The sequence below is a fragment of the Cinclus cinclus genome, chromosome 15 (genome assembly GCF_963662255.1).
Source record: "Cinclus cinclus chromosome 15, bCinCin1.1, whole genome shotgun sequence".
NCBI classification, from domain to species: domain Eukaryota; kingdom Metazoa; phylum Chordata; class Aves; order Passeriformes; family Cinclidae; genus Cinclus; species Cinclus cinclus.
The window spans coordinates 3784367-3804311 of NC_085060.1; the positions used below are offsets into that span (position 1 = coordinate 3784367).

Here is a 19945-nt window from a genome sequence, read left to right on the forward strand (position 1 = left end):
TTTTGTTAAATGGATATGAAAAAAAAAACCCCAGCAAACCCCCAAGAGAGACAAGTATTGATGTGAATCTCCAGATCTTGACTGGTTTCTCCCCACCCTGCCACCCCTCCTGGCATCTCCCCCCTCCCCATCCCGTGTGCGTTGGTAGCCTGGCCAACCTATTTCAGCATTCATGGCAGCAAGGATCCTTCAAATGCACTGCTCAGCAGATCTGCCTCCTTATCCTTGCCCCTGCTGAAACTAGCACTTAAAAATACATATAACAATAATACAGACATGAAAAAAATAATAATCCATGCAAGATGGAGCTACAGTCTGCCACTGAAAGTAGTTTCTCCAATAAATAAACACAAAGATTAGCATTAAGGAGAGAGGCAGGGAGAGCAAACCAAATCACCAGTTGTCAGGGAGGACTGGAAACAGCACTTCTGCAGGTTTGGATGGACCCATGCTACCTAGCCAGAGGGCTTTCCTCCCGCTGGAGAATAGTCATGGAGGAGAGGTCTGCCCCCAACACTTTGCCCCTCTACCCCTCTCTATGGGAAAAGACTGGCACCAGAAAGGATCTGGATTGCAGAGACGGGCTGTGTTTGCACCTGTGACCCCTCTCTCCCCCCGCCCCCAACCACCACCTTTCCTTCCCTCCTCAATTTTTTCATGGGTTTCACCTGGAAGCGAGATGCTGCCAGTCCCTCCCACCCTGGCAGGCACAAGACAGCTGTCCTGACTTGCAGGAGAGAAGTGAGGGGACCAGGGGGACAGAAAGAGGGGCAGTTACATTTGACAAGGGGGAGAAGGGAGCCGAGCTCTCCGGCACAGCGGAGGTTAGAGAAGCAGACGTCACCCCAGAGAAGAGCACCATTGTGAAGGGCACTGACAGGCAGGCAAGGCACGCGGTCCTGACGCTCATCCCCTGCCTACGGAGGGATGGCTCTGGCTTTACGCTCCCAGGGCTTGGTGCAGAGGTGTCCCCTCCTCAGTCAAACCTATTTGCTGCCTCTCTGCTGCCTGGAGGGTAAAGCCAAGAGTACCCCTTGTCTACAGAGACACCAAACTCCTTAAGGCTTTAATGGGGGCAGCTGGGTTAGGGCTTTATCGGCATTGGGGTCAGCACTCTCTTCTCCACACTGGGAAGATCCTTGCCCTGAACTCCCTTTACCGTGGCTGCAGCAGGTGATTTAGGTTAAATTCATCTTTCTCTGCTAAGGGAAAAAAAATCCTTCTCTTATTCTCCATCCATGGGTGGTGACAGCAGACAGCTCCAGGAGACTCTTTAGCATTGGTACCAGGACTGGGCCAACTTCCTTTTCTCTCTAGGTAGCCTCTTGCTACTCATGGAGCAACCTACATGGATTTCTTCCTCCCAGGAGCTTGAAGGCCTTTGCTCATCCCTAGGCAACATTGGGACACTGGAATAAGTCCCTCCTCTTCTCTGGCTGGTGTGGATGGGCTTGGCTCTAGAGCAAACCCGTTACAGATGAGCAACGAGAGAAAAGTGCATGAAGAGGCATCCGTTGGTGGGAAACTCTCCTTCCTGGTCACGCTCAGCACAATGGATGTGAGGGAGGAAGAGGAGGGGAGTCATCAGCGAAGGCAGAGTTAACGCAGGAGACCTGGCGTCGGGTGGCTGCAGTGTTAAAGCCTCGGGGTTAGACAAAAGAAGGGCGTTTGGTCTGGCTGGGCTCCACCACGCCGGCTAGAACTTGGTGCCTCGGCCCATCAGCTTGAGGACTGCGAAGTTGTAGGTGGCGGCGATGATGAAGGTGAGCTGTGGATGGGAAGAGAGTGAGCGGGGAGCAGCCCCAGACCCCAAGAGAGCAGTGCCCTGCAGAGCCCCGCAGCCCTGCTGCACCATCAGGACACTGCAGTGCTGTGTAAAGCAAGAGGACAGCTGGAGAAAGGCAGGGGACTCAGTGCATTGGCAGCAGGGCCTCTCCCTTGTGGTCTCCTAAAGCCTCTCATCCCCTCCTGCAGCCACCTTTGCCTTATGGCCTGGAATCACCATCTGCACTTACGTGCCAGAAAACGACACGAGCACAGGCTCTGTCCCATCCATGCCCACCACCTTCGCTGTCCTTTTCCCCCACATCCTTGCCAGGCGGAGAAGAACGGCTGGGCAGGGGGAGCACTGACTCACCAGTGAGACCAGCGTGGCAGCTGCCCCCACAAAGGCTGCGATGAAGAGGTGGAACGTCATCTGGAACTGCAAGGGAAGAGGAGGATGAGCTCACAGGGTCCCATGTGCTGCCTGGGGAGTCCAGAGCCAAGGTGTCCCACTGAGGGGAGCACACATGAGGTGGCAGGAGTTACTCACCTCGCTGGTCTTACAGATGGAGAGCAGGTTGGAGCCACACACCTTGCCAGGGAAAGCATTCCAGGGCAGGACGCCTGTGGAGATGCGGGAGCCAGGTGAGCAGGGCATGGCTGACAGCTGATTTTCTTGTTCAGCTTCCTGCAGCCACCTGTCACACACCCCCAAGCATTTTGGGGCTCTTTAGCACTTTCCCTGCTTTATCCCACCCAACGTGCCTGGGCCCTGCCCTCCATCCCCTCTCCTCTGCCCTGAGCCCTGGCTCCTGGATGGTGAACCGGCACTCACCGTACATCCTGGCATCTGCACACAGGGTGCCAATGCTGGCCGAGGTCTTGGTGGGGTTGCCAATGGACTGGCAGGTGGTCCAAGTGTTAAAATAGATGTAGACAGGCACCGCAGAGCAGGCGAACACCAGGAGCCAGATGATGGTCAGGACGTAGGTAATGCCCACAAACTGCAAGGGGCAGGACAAACCCGGGCAGAGCCATGGTTACCAAGTGGCCAAGGACAGGGACAGGGGAGCGCGAGGTTCCCCAGGCATGGGAGGGCTTGAGGCAGGTGGGGAATGGACTGCACCACCTGCCAGAGCCAGCATGTCCCCAGGCAGGCAGCACAGCACAGCAGAGCAGCCCAAGATGGGGGCTCCTGCAGCTCACAGGACCAGTGCCAGTCCCGGATTCACACCCAGCTGTGTGTGCATGGGGGTGACTGGCAGCAGCAGAATGGCTGCCATACTTGGTAGGGGTGGTAACCGTGGCCATGGCCAAACAGGGTTTGGTCTCTGTGAGAGGGCAGCTGCAAAAGCTGCCTTGGCGTGTCAAGTGGCTCTCCTGCCCTCCCTCCATGGTGCCACCCCAACCAGCCCCCAAGGGAACCACAGCCCTGCCCCTCTGCTCCCCCAGGCCACAGGATCCCTTTGCCAGCACTTTGTTGTGGTTCCCAAGCAGAGTGGACGGGATAAATCCAGAGGTAGAGAATGACCCCAGGGTACTGGGTGCCATGGAGCTTAGAGCTGCCAGCACTGCAGGGATGCTCAGATTCTCCCCTGCCCATGTTTAAACATGAAGCAGTTTTATTAAACGTAGCCAATTGGGCTGCTTTGGTCCCCAAGAACCATGGCAGGCCTGGGGGAGGACAGCAGGGCTGTGCTTCCCTTTGGGATATCCCAAAACCCAGATGGCCGCAGTCTCCTGCCCTTTGGCCACACCGAGCGTGGTGAACCCGCTGGGGCGCGCGAAGGGGTGCCAAACCCCGGTTAAGATCACCTTGTCAGGATGTCCTAGCCACTTTCCCAAACAATGACACACCCGCTGCCACGAGTGAGCTCGCTGGGGGCCTCGCGCTCCCCTCCCTTTCGGGCCCCCAGTTACCGTTGCGCTGAGGCCCTTGCCGCAGATGGTGGTCCTGTAGTCCCCAAAGATTTGCCGGACGGCACCGGTGGTGTAGAAGCCTTCGGCCAACAGCAGGGCTCCATAGAGGAAGAAGAAGGCAGCTGTGCCATAGATGAAGTACTGAAAACCGTGGATGCTGTGGGGGAAAGGAGTATGCAGGGGTGCCCAGGTGCCGGGGTGGTGCTGGAGAGCTCAGCCCTGTGTGTGGCAGCCACTTTCCCTCCCCACACTGCCCCAAGGGGACCAAAACAGAGGGTGAAGCCACAAGAACAGCAAGCTGGGGAAAAGCTGTGGTGAGCAAGGCTGCCACTGACTCCCTAATGTCCTCCATACCTACCCAGTGCAGAGGTACAGCTCTACCCAGGACACCTAGCAAGGGTCAGATAAAAACTGGTGTGAAATGAAAACAAGTGGCCACTTGGACCCTGCCATGGAGCCATGGGCAAAGGCAGCTTGGGTTGCCTCAGGTGAGAGGCTGGCCCTGGCCAGCCCAGCCTGGCACAGAGCAGGATGAAGGTGTTAGGGGCTCTGGTGTGAGGGGGATGCTCTGCAGCAGGGTACTTACACATCGATGAGGAACTCATAGTCCTGGTAGTTTTTGGAGAAGTAGGTCTCGATGAGCTGCTCAGTGCCTGTGAGGGCTTCGTGCCCACAGCCACAAAACAGCGCTACCCCAAAGAAGCACAGGCCAGTGGCAACCAAGGAAGCAAAGGGTGCCCCAATGAGACATCTGGCACAGCACTCGAGTAAACCTATGGAGAAAAGAGGTGAGGTAGGACAGGACTGCCAGGACAAGGATTGCTTGGAGGCAACAGCTCAGTAGCATGAGGGCAGTGGAGAAAGGTGCCTGGCAGGAGGGGGGAAAACCCCAGAAATGACCCATTGCAGTGCTGTTTAGCCAAACCAAACAGTTACCCTGAGAGCTCTGTAAGCAGCTCAGGAGCCCAGCCAAGGGTGCCCAGGGATGGTGGCAGTGTGGGGCACAGGGGCTATGAGGAGCTGAGGCGAGCCAGCCATGCTCACCCGTGACAAACAGATGGAAATGGAGCGTGATGTAGCGTAATGCCAGTGGGACCTGGCAAACAAGCTGCTAATGGGCTCCCCACTGCCACCACAGCCCGGCTGGGGCAGTGGCTATGCCAGCTGCCTGCAGTTTTATTTTGCCATTGAAGATGGAGGGGAACCCAGCACCTCCACAGAGATAAAACCCAGGGAACATCCAGCAAGGTGGCCCTGCTTGGGGCAGCACAATAGGAGCCAGAACACACCCCGAGCACTCTGGACTTGCAGGTGGCACCCTGGGCACTCATCCCTTGTCTGGCACCCCGCAGCCAGCTCTGGCTGCATCTACCCCTTTATGTAGGCAGATGTGTTTGTAGGAAGGAGCTGCATTAGTTCCACAAATGACAACACTTGTGTAATAGGTTTAGTCCTCCAGGACCTGCGTGTGGGCAGGGAAAGCAAGGACACATGGCAGCGTGCCGCTTGGAGTGCCTAAATGCTGGATTTTTTCAGCACTGAGGCCATGGGCACCTGCTCTTTCTGCACGTCAGGTCTCTAACATACAGGAGTGTTGGCTCAGTTTCCCAGTGGGCTGGGTTTGGAGGTGCCCAGCCAGCTGCTCTCCTGCCTGCTTTGGGGGCAGACAGCCAGGTGGGTTTGCACCACCAGCATTTGGCTCCAGCTAAGATGGGACAAGCTGCTGCTCTGGCTGTTTGACACCTGAGCACAGGGAAGCTGCTCCCCTTCCCCAGGACATGGGGCTCTGGCACACCACTGCCCAGGGCACAGTAGCTGCCTGGGCACATCCCATCGGGGGATAGAATTTCTGCCTTGAATGCCAAAAAGGCACCCACACCAAACCCACATGCCCTCCACAAATCCCACAGTGCTTATCTCCTCCCCAGGAGGATGAGAAAGCCGTGGGGTCCTGGCCAGTTCTCCCCTCCCCACTGGGAGCAAGGTTGTGCAGTGGCACAGAGGACAATAGGGGATTGTCCTGGCACTGCCACCCCAGTGGCTGCCCCATGCCAAGAGCAAACAGGGAACAAAAGCAGCACTTTAGGGGAGTGCTGGGACCCCTCCCTCTTGTTTGCCTTGGACACAGCAGATCCGGGGGGGGTGTCATTCATCCTGGCCAGCACTGCTCCCAACCTCGCTGGGAACCACAGGGAGAGCCCTGTGCACCCAGCAGGGTGCTGGGCCAAACTTGCCTTTTCTGGTTTTATTTTTGGCCACCTGAGAGATGGCACGGAGGTGCCCACTCTGGGGCAGTGAACAGCTCCATTCCCAGGGAACCGCGAGTCCCAGGATGCAGCCGGGCCTGACAGGCTCCCTGCCACAACCTCTCTGCTTTGGGAAGCTGCAGTGGGGAAGGCTGGAGAGGGGAGAAAGAGCCCTTGTGCCACACAATCCTGAGCCTTGTACCCAGGCTCCGCTGCTGCCAGCGCCAAACAACGTGCTGCAGACAGGAGGAGCAGGCAGGGGCCAGCAGCACCATGCACCCCCAGGAACAGAACATCCCCAGGAACAGAACATCCCCAGGAACAGAGCACCCCCAGGAACAGAACATCCCCAGGAACAGAACATCCCCAGGAACAGAGCATCCCCAGGAACAGAGCACCCCCAGGAACAGAGCACCCCCAATTCCCCAGGGGTACACTGGTGAGTATTAGCTGTGCTGCATCAGTAGGGAAACGGAGGCACAAGGTGTTTCTCTGTTTCCCCAAGGCTGCTGTCATACGAGTGGCACAAGCTGTGACAGACTCAGTGCCCTGCCTGGACCTCACAGCTCCTGCCAGCCCCAGGCTGGAGCTCTCATCTCTCCATGCAGTGAGGGCTCGGGTGGGACAGGCTGTGGGGATGGCATCTGCCCCCACAGACAGCACAAAACCGCACGGGGACAGAAAACTGCCTTGGGAAAGAAAACATCATCCTTGCCATGCTGAGGCATCCTCCCTCAGCAGCTCCCCTGGCCAGCATGGGCACATCGGGGTCACCAGAACTTCACTCGTGCCAGAGGAAAGTTTCAGTAGGCTCTGCTTTGGGATAAATTCCCCAGAGACACCAGCAAGAGCCCCCCAGGTGTCCCCCAGCCTCACCCCATACTCACCCATGGTGCTGGACTTGGCCAACTCCCCCGACCGCCCGCTCTGCTGCTCGGTGCTGTGTGCGGAGCCCTGCCCTCCCTGCCAGGCGGTCCCACGCCCTGGATTTTCCCCCTCTGGGTGCCTGTCCGGCTCTCCAGCAAAGAAAAGGGCTCTCTGAGTGACAGCCACCCCCCTTAAAGGGACCGGGCCCGCCCTCCCCGGCCCCCCCAGCACCCCTTGGCTGCCAGCTCCCGAGTGCCCGCGGCTGCCCAATGACCCCACTCTGCACTTTTGGGGAAAAAGGCTTTTGCAAAAGTAAAAGAGCAGTCTGGGGGCAGGGGAGGGGGTTGTCCCCCCTCATTGGTGGCTGTGGGGACACCCCCCAGACCCACCAGGCTGTTTTTGTCCAAGCTGCCCACTGAGGCAGTGTGGGAGTCTGGCCCTATGGGACAGCAGTGGTGTACCCCTGTCACCTCCCTGACTCCCAGCATCTGGCAGAAGGAAAGAGGGGTTCCCCATCCCAGGCACCTGCTTTCAGCTTTGGGGGCTCCAAACTGGAACTTTCCCCCCTTTTGATGGGAGTCCTGCAGCTACTTTCCCCAGCCCCATGACCCCCATGGGGCAATGGGATTCTAGTGGGGACACCCGTGGGTCCCCATGGCCTTAGGGCTGGACAGGCACAGCCTGGTCCCTTGGGCACCCCATGTCCCTTGGGTGTCACAGTTCCCATGGGTGGCCCTGGTCCCCTGCAGCTGTGGAGGCAGCACAGGGCCAAGGGAGCCTGCAGAGGGCAACCGGCCCCTTCCCGGCAGGCACAGGGTGGACAAAGCCCTGCTGTGTCCCTCAATGCCCCACTTTGTGCCAGGCAGAGAGGTGGCAGGGCCTGGCTGTCCCTGGGCTTGGGGACACTGCTGGGCTGGGAGTTTCTGGGCTGTGGCACACTAGGACCAGGCTGGGCCACCCTGCAGGGACCCTGCCCCTTCCCCACTAACCCAAAAAGCCACCCCTTGGCTTGCTCACAGTTGGGCTGGGGGGAAACACCACTTGGGCATCTGTGCAAATGCTGCCAGGGCTTTGTGGTGGCCAACTTCACCCCACATCAGCGGGGCACAGCTCCTGGCCCCACAGCACTGCTCCCTGCCTCAGTTTCCCACTGCAAGGCAGGATGGCAGAGGGGCTGCCTGATGTCCTCAACCAGGTGTGGGATGGGAGGGGACAACACAGCAGGGGGAGCTTCTGCCAGCACTGTGGGCAGCATCCTTGGGCAACTCCCTTAGCTCCCAAGGTGGCACCCAGGTGGCCTGGCAGTGATGTCACCTGGCCATGATCACCTTGAAATGGGAAGGTGACAGACTTGCAACACCACATGGGAAATAACCAGAACCCCTCCAGCCACTGGAAACCAGCAGAGTCCTGCCTGCATCCCAGGGAATCCCAGAGAGACCCCCAGCCACCAGGAGGAAAAAGTATTACATAAAAAGTCCCCCATAAGTAAAGCATCTAAAATTCAACATGACAGGAAAAGAATAAAATATGACATGAGGTAAAAACATATCAACCTCTCTTTTTGTTTCCATAGAAGTTCCAAACTTGCTGACTCTGCCATTTCTGAACGCTCTGGAGGAAAGTGGGAGTTTTACCTCATTGGGCACAAGGTGAGCAGCTAAGAGGGACTGTGATTTCTGCACAAAGTGGCTTAAAATTCTTGGCTATTGGGCACTTTTTGTCAGCAGGTGGATGACAAAAAGTGGGCTGGAAACCCCTTGGCCCTGTCATTAGAGGCAGTGGGGACCAGCTCACCACCTCCTAGCAGCGCTCCATGGATGCTCCAGAGCAGGGCTGCAAGGCAGGGAAAAGGAGAAATCCCCTCTCTGGATTTCTAAAGCCTGAGAGAGAAGAAAATGTGCAGAAAATGTTTGGAGTTGCCTTTCCTGTGGCAGCATGGAGGGTACCCTGCCCCAAGCTGCTGGGTTGGCAATCCACAGCCCACCCCAAACACTGCCCTGTGCCTGCACTACAGGGGCCAGAGCCCTGGGGCCACCTGTGGCCATGGGATGTTGGAAAGCCCTTATTGCATCCCTCTCCTGCATTTCACTTGGAGAGTTTCTGAGAGGAATGTCAGATTTGTCTTTACAAACAAGCTGTGGGTCTGCTGGTAGACAAGACTAGCACTGAGAGATAAAAGAAACAATGGGAAGGATTCCACTAATTTATCAATGGAAAAAGATATTTGCCTTTACAAACAAACTGTAGGTTTGATGATAAGTGAAATTGGATATCGAAAGATGCAAGAAGCAATGGGGGAAAACCATGAATTCCGTAAGAACTAAAAATTAAAAGGGAGGGTTGTACATTAGAGGGGAATCTCAAGTATCAGGCATTTTGGGAAGTCTGTACCTCTCAGGTACCTCAGCCAGTGGGGAAAGAGAGAGGGAAATGTGGCTGGGAAATGAGGATAAAAAGGAGGCTGCGTCCTCCAAAAATCTGAGAGACCCCCAGGGAATGCCCAATGGCCTCTCCCTTTATTCAAATAAAGTAAAAGGACTCCTCTGTCTCCTTTTCGGACATAAACCTCTGGTGTTTGTGGATTAATTTTCCTGACACAGAGTTTGTGAGAGCTTCTGCTGCAAACCAAACCGCACACTTCTGCTTGCTCAGAGCAGTCCTGCAGCTCAGCCCTTTCCTGGATGAGGCCCCAGGGGAGCTGCAGGGAGCCTGCCAGCCCACATCAAAGTTCTCTGGTTGGCTCATCCCTGCCAGAGAAAACACTGCTGCTTCTCAGGTGGGGAAAGGAGGACGCATCCCTGCTTGCCAGCCAGGAGGGGAACACGCCAGGCTGGTAAAAATAAACGTGCTTATAAATCAATATGGATCACCTTGCAATTTGTTCTGACCCTTGGGCAGTGACCAATTACGTCTAAAACCACCCCCACCCCTCCAGGGAAATGAAGGGCTTAGCTATGAGCCCTCATTAACAGACCCTGTGGCTGCCACACTTTGCCCCTTGCGAGGTGTGCTGGGGGCTGACAGGGGCAAGGCTTGGAGGGAGATTTCCTCCCCCAGTCACCCACAATCTGCACTGGGATGCTGCAAAGGGCTGAACCAAAATGAAGGCTTTGGATGGGCACACACACATATCTCTAAAAACGCTCCCCACATGGAAAGGACTCCCTAGAATTTTTGTGGGTTTTTCTATTCACAGCTGCAGGTCAGACTCAGAATTCCCCTGGGCCATGGGGAAGGCAAGCTCGGGGCTGGGAGGACAAGCAAGGAACATCAATGGCAAAGGGACAGCCTCACAGGCACCATTGGTTCATGCCACTCCCCTACTTTAGGGCAAAGCAGTGAGATGGAAAAGCAGGCAGGAGCATGTGGGGCAGGGGACCAAAGCATCCTCCCTGTCTCTGTGTGCAGCCATTCATTCACAACCACCACAGACTATCACACTTGTCCCATCACTCCGATGGCACAGGACAGCCTCCTGCTTGTCCTACCCCCTCCCAGCACACGCTGGGCATGCAGGCAGCCCTCCCTGGAGTGAGGCAGGAGGCAGCAGGGAGGCCACCTGGGAGAAGGGGATTTAATGCAGTTTCAGGGATGATTTGTATTCCCTGCTAATTGATTTCTTTGCTTACAGCCCCAAGGGGGATGCCCTGCCTGCATTCCTCATTTTGTGCACTCCCCTGGGAATGGGACTGGGTTTTCAAAGATGCTCAGTGGCCAAAATCAGTGTGTGCTGACCCTGCAAAACACAGACAGCCCTGGGTCCACTCTGCTCCCCAAAATGCAGGCACAGCCCTGGGTACACCCAAGAGGCACCAGCAGTGGCACGTGCAGCGTCCTTATCCATTATACATCTGTCAGCAGGAGAAATCCCAGCGTATCTTGTCACAGCTGAGAACCCTGCTGCTATTTTTAGCCACTCTCTTCCCCGGTCAGGATGAATTTCTTGTCATCTGCTGCTGATTTTAACTCTCCTCCTCACCCACCTCCCTGCCCTGCTTCACCCACCAGCAGGGTGACAGCACCCAGGGAGCCCGAGCAGCAGGGATTTGGGGTTTTCCTGCCATGCAAAACCTCCTGTTTTCCCAGGTGGCCCCGACCAAACCAAGAGGAGATAGTGACCGTGGGAAGGCTGTGGTGGCTGCAGCAGCATCTGTCCAGCTGCCTCCTCCCGGGATGCCAAGGGCTCCCTCCAGAGCCAGCCCAGGCCTGGCTGTCCTCACTGTCCTGTTTGTCTTCCCAGGCTGCTGCAAGGCTACAAAATGTGCTAACAAAAATTAAATTAAAAAAAAGGAAGAAGCTGGTAGAGGCTGTCAGAGGACAGGAGAGGCATGCTGAAGGACAGACAGACAGGCCAGCGTTGCAGGATGACAGAGGAAGGGTGGGGGCTGCTCAGGAGAGGAGAAGCTAAAACCCTTTGGGGGTGCCAGCCTTGTGGGGACCCTGCACCCTGAGCACCCCAGGGATGCTCTGGGGCTCTCAGGACCCTCCCCAGCAAGCAGGGGTGCAGGCAGTGCAACAAAGCCCTGCTGGATAACCCAGGGACAGAGCTCTCCTATCTGGCACCAGCACTTACCTCTGCCTGTCCACACTTTATCCGGGAGCACAGAGGAGGTGCTGGCCAGCAGGGATGGCACCGACATGAGCTCATCTCCCACGCAGTCACCCTTCAGAGAAGCTCAGCAGATGTCTGCCCTTCTGTTTCAGTGTCTCTGGCTGATGTTTCCCTCTGCAGGAGCATGGCTTTTTAAACCCACCAAGTTTTTAAGTTTGGAACATCTTGTGCAGGCTGTGCACTCTGCCAGGGCTCACTTCTGGGGGGCAGCAGGGACCACCAGCTCCACAGACATGCTCAGGGCAGGGTGGCTGCCATCCCCGAGGTGACACTTGCAGGAGCCTCTCTGCTGTCCCCACACCTTTCACAGGCTGTGTCACCCAGGTGTTCAGGCTGTGTTTGTGCCTGGGGGAATCAGGGGCTCGGGCAGCTGCTGGCAGCAGAACCCAGGGTACACCCAAGGGGTGCCAGCAATGGCACGTGCAGCACCCTTATTGAGGGCCCAGCTGGTGGGAGGACAGCCCAGGCACTGGAAGGCTTCCTGGCTCTTCACTGCTCCTTTTATCCACCAAACAGCCCTGTTATTTACTGCAGAAATTGGGCATAATACAGTGGTACAAGCAACTTTCTTAGTCTGGTTTCTAATTTCAAAATAAATTCTCACAAAGCTTCTCACTCAGTGCAATGAGCCCCTCAGATTAATTACAGGTTTGTGGAGAAGGTGATTTCTTTTCCCCTGGCTCCTTTTCCAACAGATTTGCCTTTCACATCCACTGCCTTTCTCCTTGATTTTCTTCCTGCTGGAGGGTAAACAGATGCCTCACTCTGATGTTTTCCAGGCTGTTCATTACTTTCTCACTCTGCCATTCGTGGGGTCATATTCTTGAACTATTCTCATTTACTTTTCAGAAAATCCTGGAAGGGAAAGACAAATGTCATCCTGTCTCCTTGGAGGGGAGAGTAGATGAGAACATCAAATACAGCCCAGGATTGCTGTGTCCCTGTGAAGCTGCAGTGGGTTCTGTAGAGGGAGGGTGCAGGCAATGCCAGCATCAGGTCATTTCTGGGGTGTCCCCATTTATTTCTTGCTGCCAAGAGGACCCATTTGAAAAAGCTCAGGTGAATTCATTTGCTTCCAAACAGCCAAGGAGGTGTTAAGGTGTTAATTTGTCCCACACCTTCCCCGAGCTCACAGGAGGCCGAGTGATGCTGAGGGAGGTCCTGGGTCAGCCAGAAAGCCCTTGAGCACTGGAGGTTGTGCCTGCAGTGTTCAGTCTTGGATTCCTGCCCAGAGAGAGAGCCTGTCCCTGTACTTTCTTCTAGAGCCCAGGAAGATGTTTCTCATATCCCCATGCCAGCCCCAGTCCCCACACATGCCAGGGTAATGCCCCTCTCAGGGACCAGGGCACAGGGTCTCACCCAGCCTCTCTGAGCCCTCTCCTCAGGCTGGCAGGATGCCCAGCAGGTGCCAGCTGCAGCAGGGCTCTCCTGGAGGATGAGCAAGTGGGCACTGGGAGGTGATGGCTGGGCTGGACTGCAGAAGGACAGCAGTGACAGCCCCCAGGGTGGCATTGCTGTCACAGCTCTGTGCCTGAGCCACAAGAGACCGTGCTGTTTTTCTCCAGGTGTTTCCTGGAGAGCAAAGCCAGTGGTAGGAGCAGGAGGTGGGAGTGAGAGGTGACACATTCCCCACCTGGCACCCCCTGCCTCTCTGCAGGGCTGCAGACACAGGCAGTTCTCAGAGAGTGCACTGGGGACAGCAGCCATAAAACCCTCCTGTGCTCCCTTCCAGCTGGACACTACACACGTTCTGGGGTGGCTCTGGGGACCATGGACTCATTTGTGGCTCCAGGCATTACTTCTCCTGAGGTGATGTCCCTGTGCAGCCCTCCCTGCACGGGGAATCAGCCTCAGCCCCTGGGGATGGCAAGGTGGTGACATGGGGACAGAGGAGATGCTTTGCCAAGATGCCACTTGCAGCAGGGGCCCCAGGACAGACAGCACAGAGCCCACAGCAGTGGGAGGCAGAGGACAGGGTGGGGATGAACCCGGGATCAGAGCAGGCTCCTCATGGCACCATCCTCTGCAGCCACATGACCAGCACCACCCGAGTGGCACTCAGCATGCTGTCCCCTCCCAGCCATGGCTTCTCTGGCACAGTCACATCTACCAGCTCTGTAGGATGCCAGTGACACAGTGGCAGCTCCACACACTGACTCCCACAGTCAATATTTCCCGTGGAACCAGCTGCCTGACCTGCTGCTGTTTTATCTGGGCAGCAGTGGGAGGATTTGCATCTGAATAAATCCTCCATCTCCACCACAGAGGCCATGCTGGGGGCGGAGGGGAGTAGCAGGGGGCACAAGGCACAGGGCCTGATTTCTTATTCCTTCCTCCCTGCACTTGCCACCTGATGTGCAATGTTCCATTTTGGTTCCATTTTCCAAACTTGTCCCTCCTGGGGGTCTCTAGCTGAAGACAAAATAAAACCGGTGCCATCCAATGAGTTGGGGGCAGGCAGCCTACAGGGAATGGCACACAGCACAACCCCATGGTCTGCTCCTGGTGATCTCCTTCTGCTTTCCTGCTTGGAGACTGCTGGGGCTGAGGGCAGGAGAGCTGTGGAAGCCAGAACAGTGAACACAGCTCATCAAACCCCAGTGCTCCTGCTGCAGGGAGACATGTGCATCACCATGGCAACCGTGGCCAAGGATGCACAGAGCTGGTACCCCAAATGGGAAGGAGATTGGGGCACCATGCTGACCCTGTCCCCACTCCCCCACTGCCACCAATGCCCAGCCTTACTGAGGCATTGATTTGACACAACAACTCCTCCCCTCCCGTGCTCAGGCAGGGCAAAGAGCTGCAGTAGGTGAGGGGAAGGCAGAGGTTAGGGCTGAGGGGTCTTGCAGTGTCTAAGTCCAGTAGATTTTCTCCAGAAACACTGGAAATGCTGGAAGCAGAGCAAGGGTCAGGCCAGCACCCTGGGGAAGCAAGGTGTCCTCTGAGGGTTTTGGAATCTGTGCCAGGCTTTGCTGCTGTCCCCAAGAGTCTTGCTTGACACTTATCTAAATTAAATCTCCCTGTTCATCCTGCTGGCTTGCCAAGGTCACAGGATCAGGCAGTGCCATTGCTCCAGCCTTCCCTCTGTCTGCAGTTCCCTCCTCGCTTGCTCTATCTGTGAATACAACCCACAGAGTCCACCCAAAGCAGAGCACCGCTAGGGCCAGGAGACACAAGGTCTGCAGCCCATGGACAGACAAAGGAAAATTTGAACCATCCAGTCCATGTCTTCAGGCCAGGGTGGCAGTCACTTGGCTGGACATGATGGGTGAGATGTACACAAAATAGTTACTTGAAAACCTGCCCTAAAATATCAGAAATATGTTAGACAGATGAGGATAAGCGCCTGTTGATGAGGGGGTGGTTTTGAAGAACAAGCACTGGACTCTCTTTTCTTTGATGGTTTTCAGAACAGCTGAAAGATCTCCCAGCCTGCAGGGAAGGTGTTCAGGGGCTCCAGGATGCTCTGAGTGATCTGCTTGGAAGGGTAGAGAGGAACAGGACTAAGCTGCTCCCCACGGCCAGGAGGGCACAGATGAAGTGGGATGGGGCTGACCCAGCTGGATCCTGCCACGCTGGGATTGCATCCAAGCCTCAGAGAGGTTTGTCAACCCTGCCCCCTCCAGCCACCCACTCCGGTGTCCCAAACCCATCTCCCCAGCAGCTGGGACACACAGGGACAGGTAAGTGCCCTCTCAGCCCAGTGATGTCCCCCCACAGCTGTTTGGAGGGTCTGGGGGCACATTTCCTTAGCACATGCAGTAGCCCCACAACCACAGTGACGGGCTAAGTCCTCAGACCTCACTGTACATTGTTAGGGAAATGAGCCCTGTTGCAACATCCCAGCCCCTGAGGAGCTCCCAGATGAGCTCAAGTGACCCTCTGGGATCAGCAAAGAACCCAGTGCTGGGCTGAAGCACAGCTCAGAGTGCTCACTGAGGATGCCCTGTCCCCACACAGTATTTTGGGGACTGATGGACGAGCAGCTGCATCTGGCACAGCCCCGGAGAGAGGTGCCAGGTCATTTGGAGCGAGAGGAGAGGTGACCTCTGTGCCTGGCTGCTCATGGAGCAGGAGTGGCAGCCCCACGGCTGCTGGCAGGGCCACCCCAGCCGGATGGTCCAGCTGCCCTTGGCCAGTCCCGCAGCACAGAGCATCCCTTCACAGCCACTGCATGCAGAGCCCACCCCCAGCACCAGCAGCAGGGGTATTTTTAGCCTGGAAAAGTGCCACAAAATCAGAGCAACATTTGCTGGAGTTGGGACCAATATCTCAGTTCACCTTGCAAGCCTCTCTGGGTCACCCTGCCCTGCTCAGTGAGGCACTAGGTCCTGCTGGCACTGCTGCATATACACCAAGCCCCCACTGGGGTCCCCAGTGCCACCTGTCCCCTCCTCCTACACCACGGTGCCACCTTCCTTTAGGAGCAGTTCCAAATACCCCTGGCAACTTATGACCTTCCAGGCCACAGAAAGGGAGGGACATCCTGCCCTGTCCCTCTGGTGGCTACACCTGAGCTCTGTGCCTGTTTGCCCTGCTAAGGAATGGGGGCATGTTTGGGCCCTCTGCCTATGTGCTGGTATCACTGGGACCCCAGTCCTCCCACCAAAGCACCACTACAGTTACCAATCCCTTCACCATTTATTGCAATGAGATGATTTTTGCTGCTGCTGGGAAAGGAAAGCACCCACAGCCTATTATACAGCTTCTCCAGGGAAAGGCAGGGACCAGCATGACACTGGAAAAACAGTGACATTACATGACAACACAGCGTCCAAACTGGGCTCATGCCGGGCAGCCATGGAGAGCCTCGGGCTGGCAGCAGTGCACAGCCACCCACGAGAATGTGTTTTCTCCAGCATTAATTTCACACCCCATTAAATGCCTCAAAATGTTTGCTTTGGGGGAGTCTGCCTCCATGTCCCCCCAGGGTGGAGGGGATGTTCTCTCCTCAAGTGCAGGCACATGGGGTTTTCCTGTTTATTTTGCTGTTTTCCTTAGAAACAGTGATGAGACTGTGCCTGCTCTCCCTTATTTTCACTGGTCAGAGGATTAAAAAAGGGAAAGGACAGCTGACATGGCCCAAAACTGAAGGCAACAGAGAACTTCAATCTTTCACAAGGAGTGCTTTGCTTCCCCAGGGCTCATTAAGCATTTAAGCAGTTGGTCCAGAGAAGTGCACAGCAGCCCTTGCACGCTGGCAGGCAGAGCCCTCTGCACGCAGCAGCTCTATTTCACACCTTGGTTTCTGCAAAAGAAAATCCCAATCCTAGGACAAAAGAGACAGGAGGATGTCCAGAGCTGGTTGGGCTGGCTGGGAGCCTTCGGAGAGGGGAAAGAAGTCAGGAGAGGATTAGGAGACAGGACGGAGGTGCCTGTGATGTGGTGCTTTCTAAATTACAACAAGCACAGTCTCCCAGAGCATCAAACAGACTCTGTGCCTGATGAATTGCAGAGTTGTTATCCTGTCCTGGCCCACATGCCAGCCCTTCACTGGGTCTGGGGCTGAAAGATGCAGAGCAAGCAGTGCCCCCCTCTAAGCTGCTACCAAGCCCTGCCCAGAGCAGCTGACCCTCCAAGCCTGCTGGAGGGGTGCTGGAGCAGGTTACTCAAATCCCACCACAAACCTGTGGCCACCTGAAGCTTCTGTCCCTCCTGATACTTCAGGTCTTCTTGGCTCCAGGGCAAAGGCAAATCTGTGCTCACTCCAAAGGAGAGACCAAGAATGAATGGGAAGCAGCAGGATGACTTTGTGGTCCTACATGAAGAGCAAAGTGCACTCCTTCACCTGCTTCCCCACCCCTCAACACAAATAGCACAAAGCTGGTCTTTATCATGAAACTGAGCTTAAGCACCTGAGCCTTTTCTCCGGAAAAAGCCCGAACCAGTTTTCAAGGGGTTGAATGACTCACCCCGCCTTGTTATGGTGTTGTCTGTAAATACACTTCAGGGTTTCATTTATCACACAGGATTAAATCTATAGATTTGGCAATGCGGGGCTGAGCAGCAGAGAGGGGTTGGGATACAGGCGGTGTGGGTTGGCACAGCCCTTCCCCAGGCTCTGGAGTCAGGCAGATTTGAGGCAGGTGTCTGGCCTCAAGGAAGCAGTTTGATGTGAACTCAGAGACAGTGGAGGGAAAGGGAAAAAAGATATTCTGCTTTTCTCCCCATCTGAGCAAACTCAGTCTCTGTTGCCTGCATGTCTCCTATTAGAAGAGCCTGGCACGGTAACAGGGACAGCTCTGGGGCAGGGACACAAGGATGCCCCTGGGGGCTGCACCAGGCTGGCAGCCACTGGATCAGAGTGTGGTCTTTGCCCCCTGCCCAGTCTTGCTGCCTTTGGGGAGAGCAGCCTCAGGGCAGCCTGGTGGTGGATGCCTGTCTCCAGGAGCCCAACACTGACAGCTGCCTGCTGGCTGGAATCTTGACTGTTAACAGAAAAACCACCTCATGCTTTGATTTGAGGGACATGGGGGATAAGCCTATTCTTGTCACTCCCAAAAATCCCCTAGTCAGGATGAGGCGCCATCCTGGGATCCCCTGGACGCTGCTGGGGCTCTGGTTGTGCAGCTCCTGCTCCATCCTCCCTGACCCAGCCAGCAAAAAATCAGCACTGCCTTCGCCCTCCTGGTGGGATGCTCGCTGCCTTCATTTTCTCAGAGCTTATTTTCAGCACTGCCTCACTCCTCGCACTGCTGGCTGCCTGCAGAGCTGCAAGGCAGGCAGGAGGGCTGTGGCTGCAACATGCCCCCCAGTGCTGCCCATCAAGGAGCCACATTGGCTTCACCGGCCTCTCCAAGAGCTAGGTCCCAGCACCCTGCTGACCACAGCATGTGCACTCATGGCTTGTAGCTGGTTATCTTGAGCTCCCATGCTCATGGCCACTTGACAGGCTGGCCCCACAGCCGCTCTGACCATCCTCAGGCTCCTCAGCAGATGCAGGGACACCATGCCGGTGCCTCAGTTTCCCCAAAGAGCAGAGAGGATGCACTGGCTCCCCTCCTCCCAGCAGTGTCAGGTCCACTTAGCTCGGACAGCGTCTGGAAGAGGAGCTGTCACACAGAGTGCGTTTGCTCTGCTCCCTGGGGCTCCGCACTGTGCCTTGCGCCTCCCAGCACTCTGGAGCCGTAAACATTAATGGCAACGGTAATCAGAGGAGACTTCTCCCAGCTCCTGGTGCTGGGAGAGCCGATGAGCAGGGATGAGGACTCCTGCGCGCTGCCTCGAGCCAAGTGCCCGCTGGCTACCGCCTCCAGCCCCCTCTGCCCTGTGCTGGACCAGGCACCCCGAGCTCAGCTTCACACAGCCAGCCCTTCCCTCCTCACACTGCCCTCCTACAGCAAATCCACCGGGGACCTCTCAAAGTCCTGTGCAGCCCCTCACTTGCCCTGGGGAGAGCAGGCACAGGGGGCACCACGCTCTCCTTCTCCGCTGAAATCTCCTCCTCTGTGGACCCTTGCAGCAATGCTTTGTACAGCAGCTCCCAGCCATTACCAGACTGCAATTAATACAAATAAATGAGATGAGCCAGCCACAGTAGAGTGAACAGAAACCTGACTGACATATCTGCCAGGAATAATTTATTCTTCACTTTAATAATTTTTAAATACTATTTACTTCCTTGCAAATTAGTCACAGATTGCCTTGGACCAGAGGCGATTCTGTGGCTTGGCCGGGTGGCCTCAGGGGACCGGTCAAAGGCAGCCGAGAAGCCCGAGTCCCAGCCCTGCCTTTGGTTAACAGGCAGCTCCCCTCCCTCTGCCTTGGTTTCCCTCTCCCTGGCAGCCGCTGCAGCTCCCGCATCACGCAGGCATGACTGTCCATCTTGTGCTCTCCGAGGAGCTCACCCAGGACAGTCTTGTCCATCCGCTGAGCCTCTGGGAAAGGCAAGCGCAGGGGTCCCAGCAGGAGGGACCTGAACCGCGGCCCCATGGCCAGAAGGATTTAGGAGCACGGTTTACCCCAGGCGCTCCCCCCCATCCGACGGGCAGTTCCTCTGGGACATCCCTCAGCCCCCGCCCAGCCCTCGATCCCCGCACGTCCTCTGATCCCGGTACGGTTCTCGTCCTGCGAGCATCCCTCGCACTGCCATCAGCGCTGCCACGTTCCCCAACCCCGGCGCATCCCTCGACCCCGGTGCGCCCCGAGACCCTCCCAAACAACGCAGGTGTCTCTCCTGCGCCCAGGAGCCCCCACGGGGGACGCGGGCTCCGGGACAGCCCGGGCCGGGCGGCAGAGGGCCCCGAGAGGACGGGGAGGAGGCGGGCACGGGCACGGGAGCCCCCCACCGCCGTGCCCGCCTCCTCCCCGCCGCGGCGGGCGAAGCTCCGCCCGGCTCCCGGGGCCCGCAGCCGGCCGGCGCCCACCCCGCGGCGGGCGCCCGGACTATGAGGAGCGGGACCGGGCGGGGGGCGGCGGCAGCGGCGGCGGCAGCGGCCCCGGTGCGGCGGGAGCGGGAGCGGGGACGCCGCCGCCGCCGGCCGGGTCATGCCCGTGCGCCCGGGGCGGCGGGGCTGCGGGCTGCGGCGGG

General features: G+C 56.8%; 1 protein-coding gene across 1 annotated transcript; it reads right to left on the reverse strand.

Annotated features, from left to right (window-relative positions):
* Positions 1–1696: 1696 nt before the first annotated feature.
* Positions 1697–11440, reverse strand: PLP1 (proteolipid protein 1). The gene is made up of 9 exons (XM_062503167.1): positions 11374–11440; positions 6818–6946; positions 6495–6574; positions 4271–4488; positions 3685–3841; positions 2600–2768; positions 2315–2388; positions 2138–2203; positions 1697–1768 (listed from the first exon to the last, which is right to left on the reverse strand). Exons 1-9 carry the CDS (start codon positions 11438–11440, stop codon positions 1697–1699), a joined length of 1032 nt encoding a protein of 343 aa, XP_062359151.1.
* Between the last annotated feature and the right edge of the window lie 8505 nt (positions 11441–19945).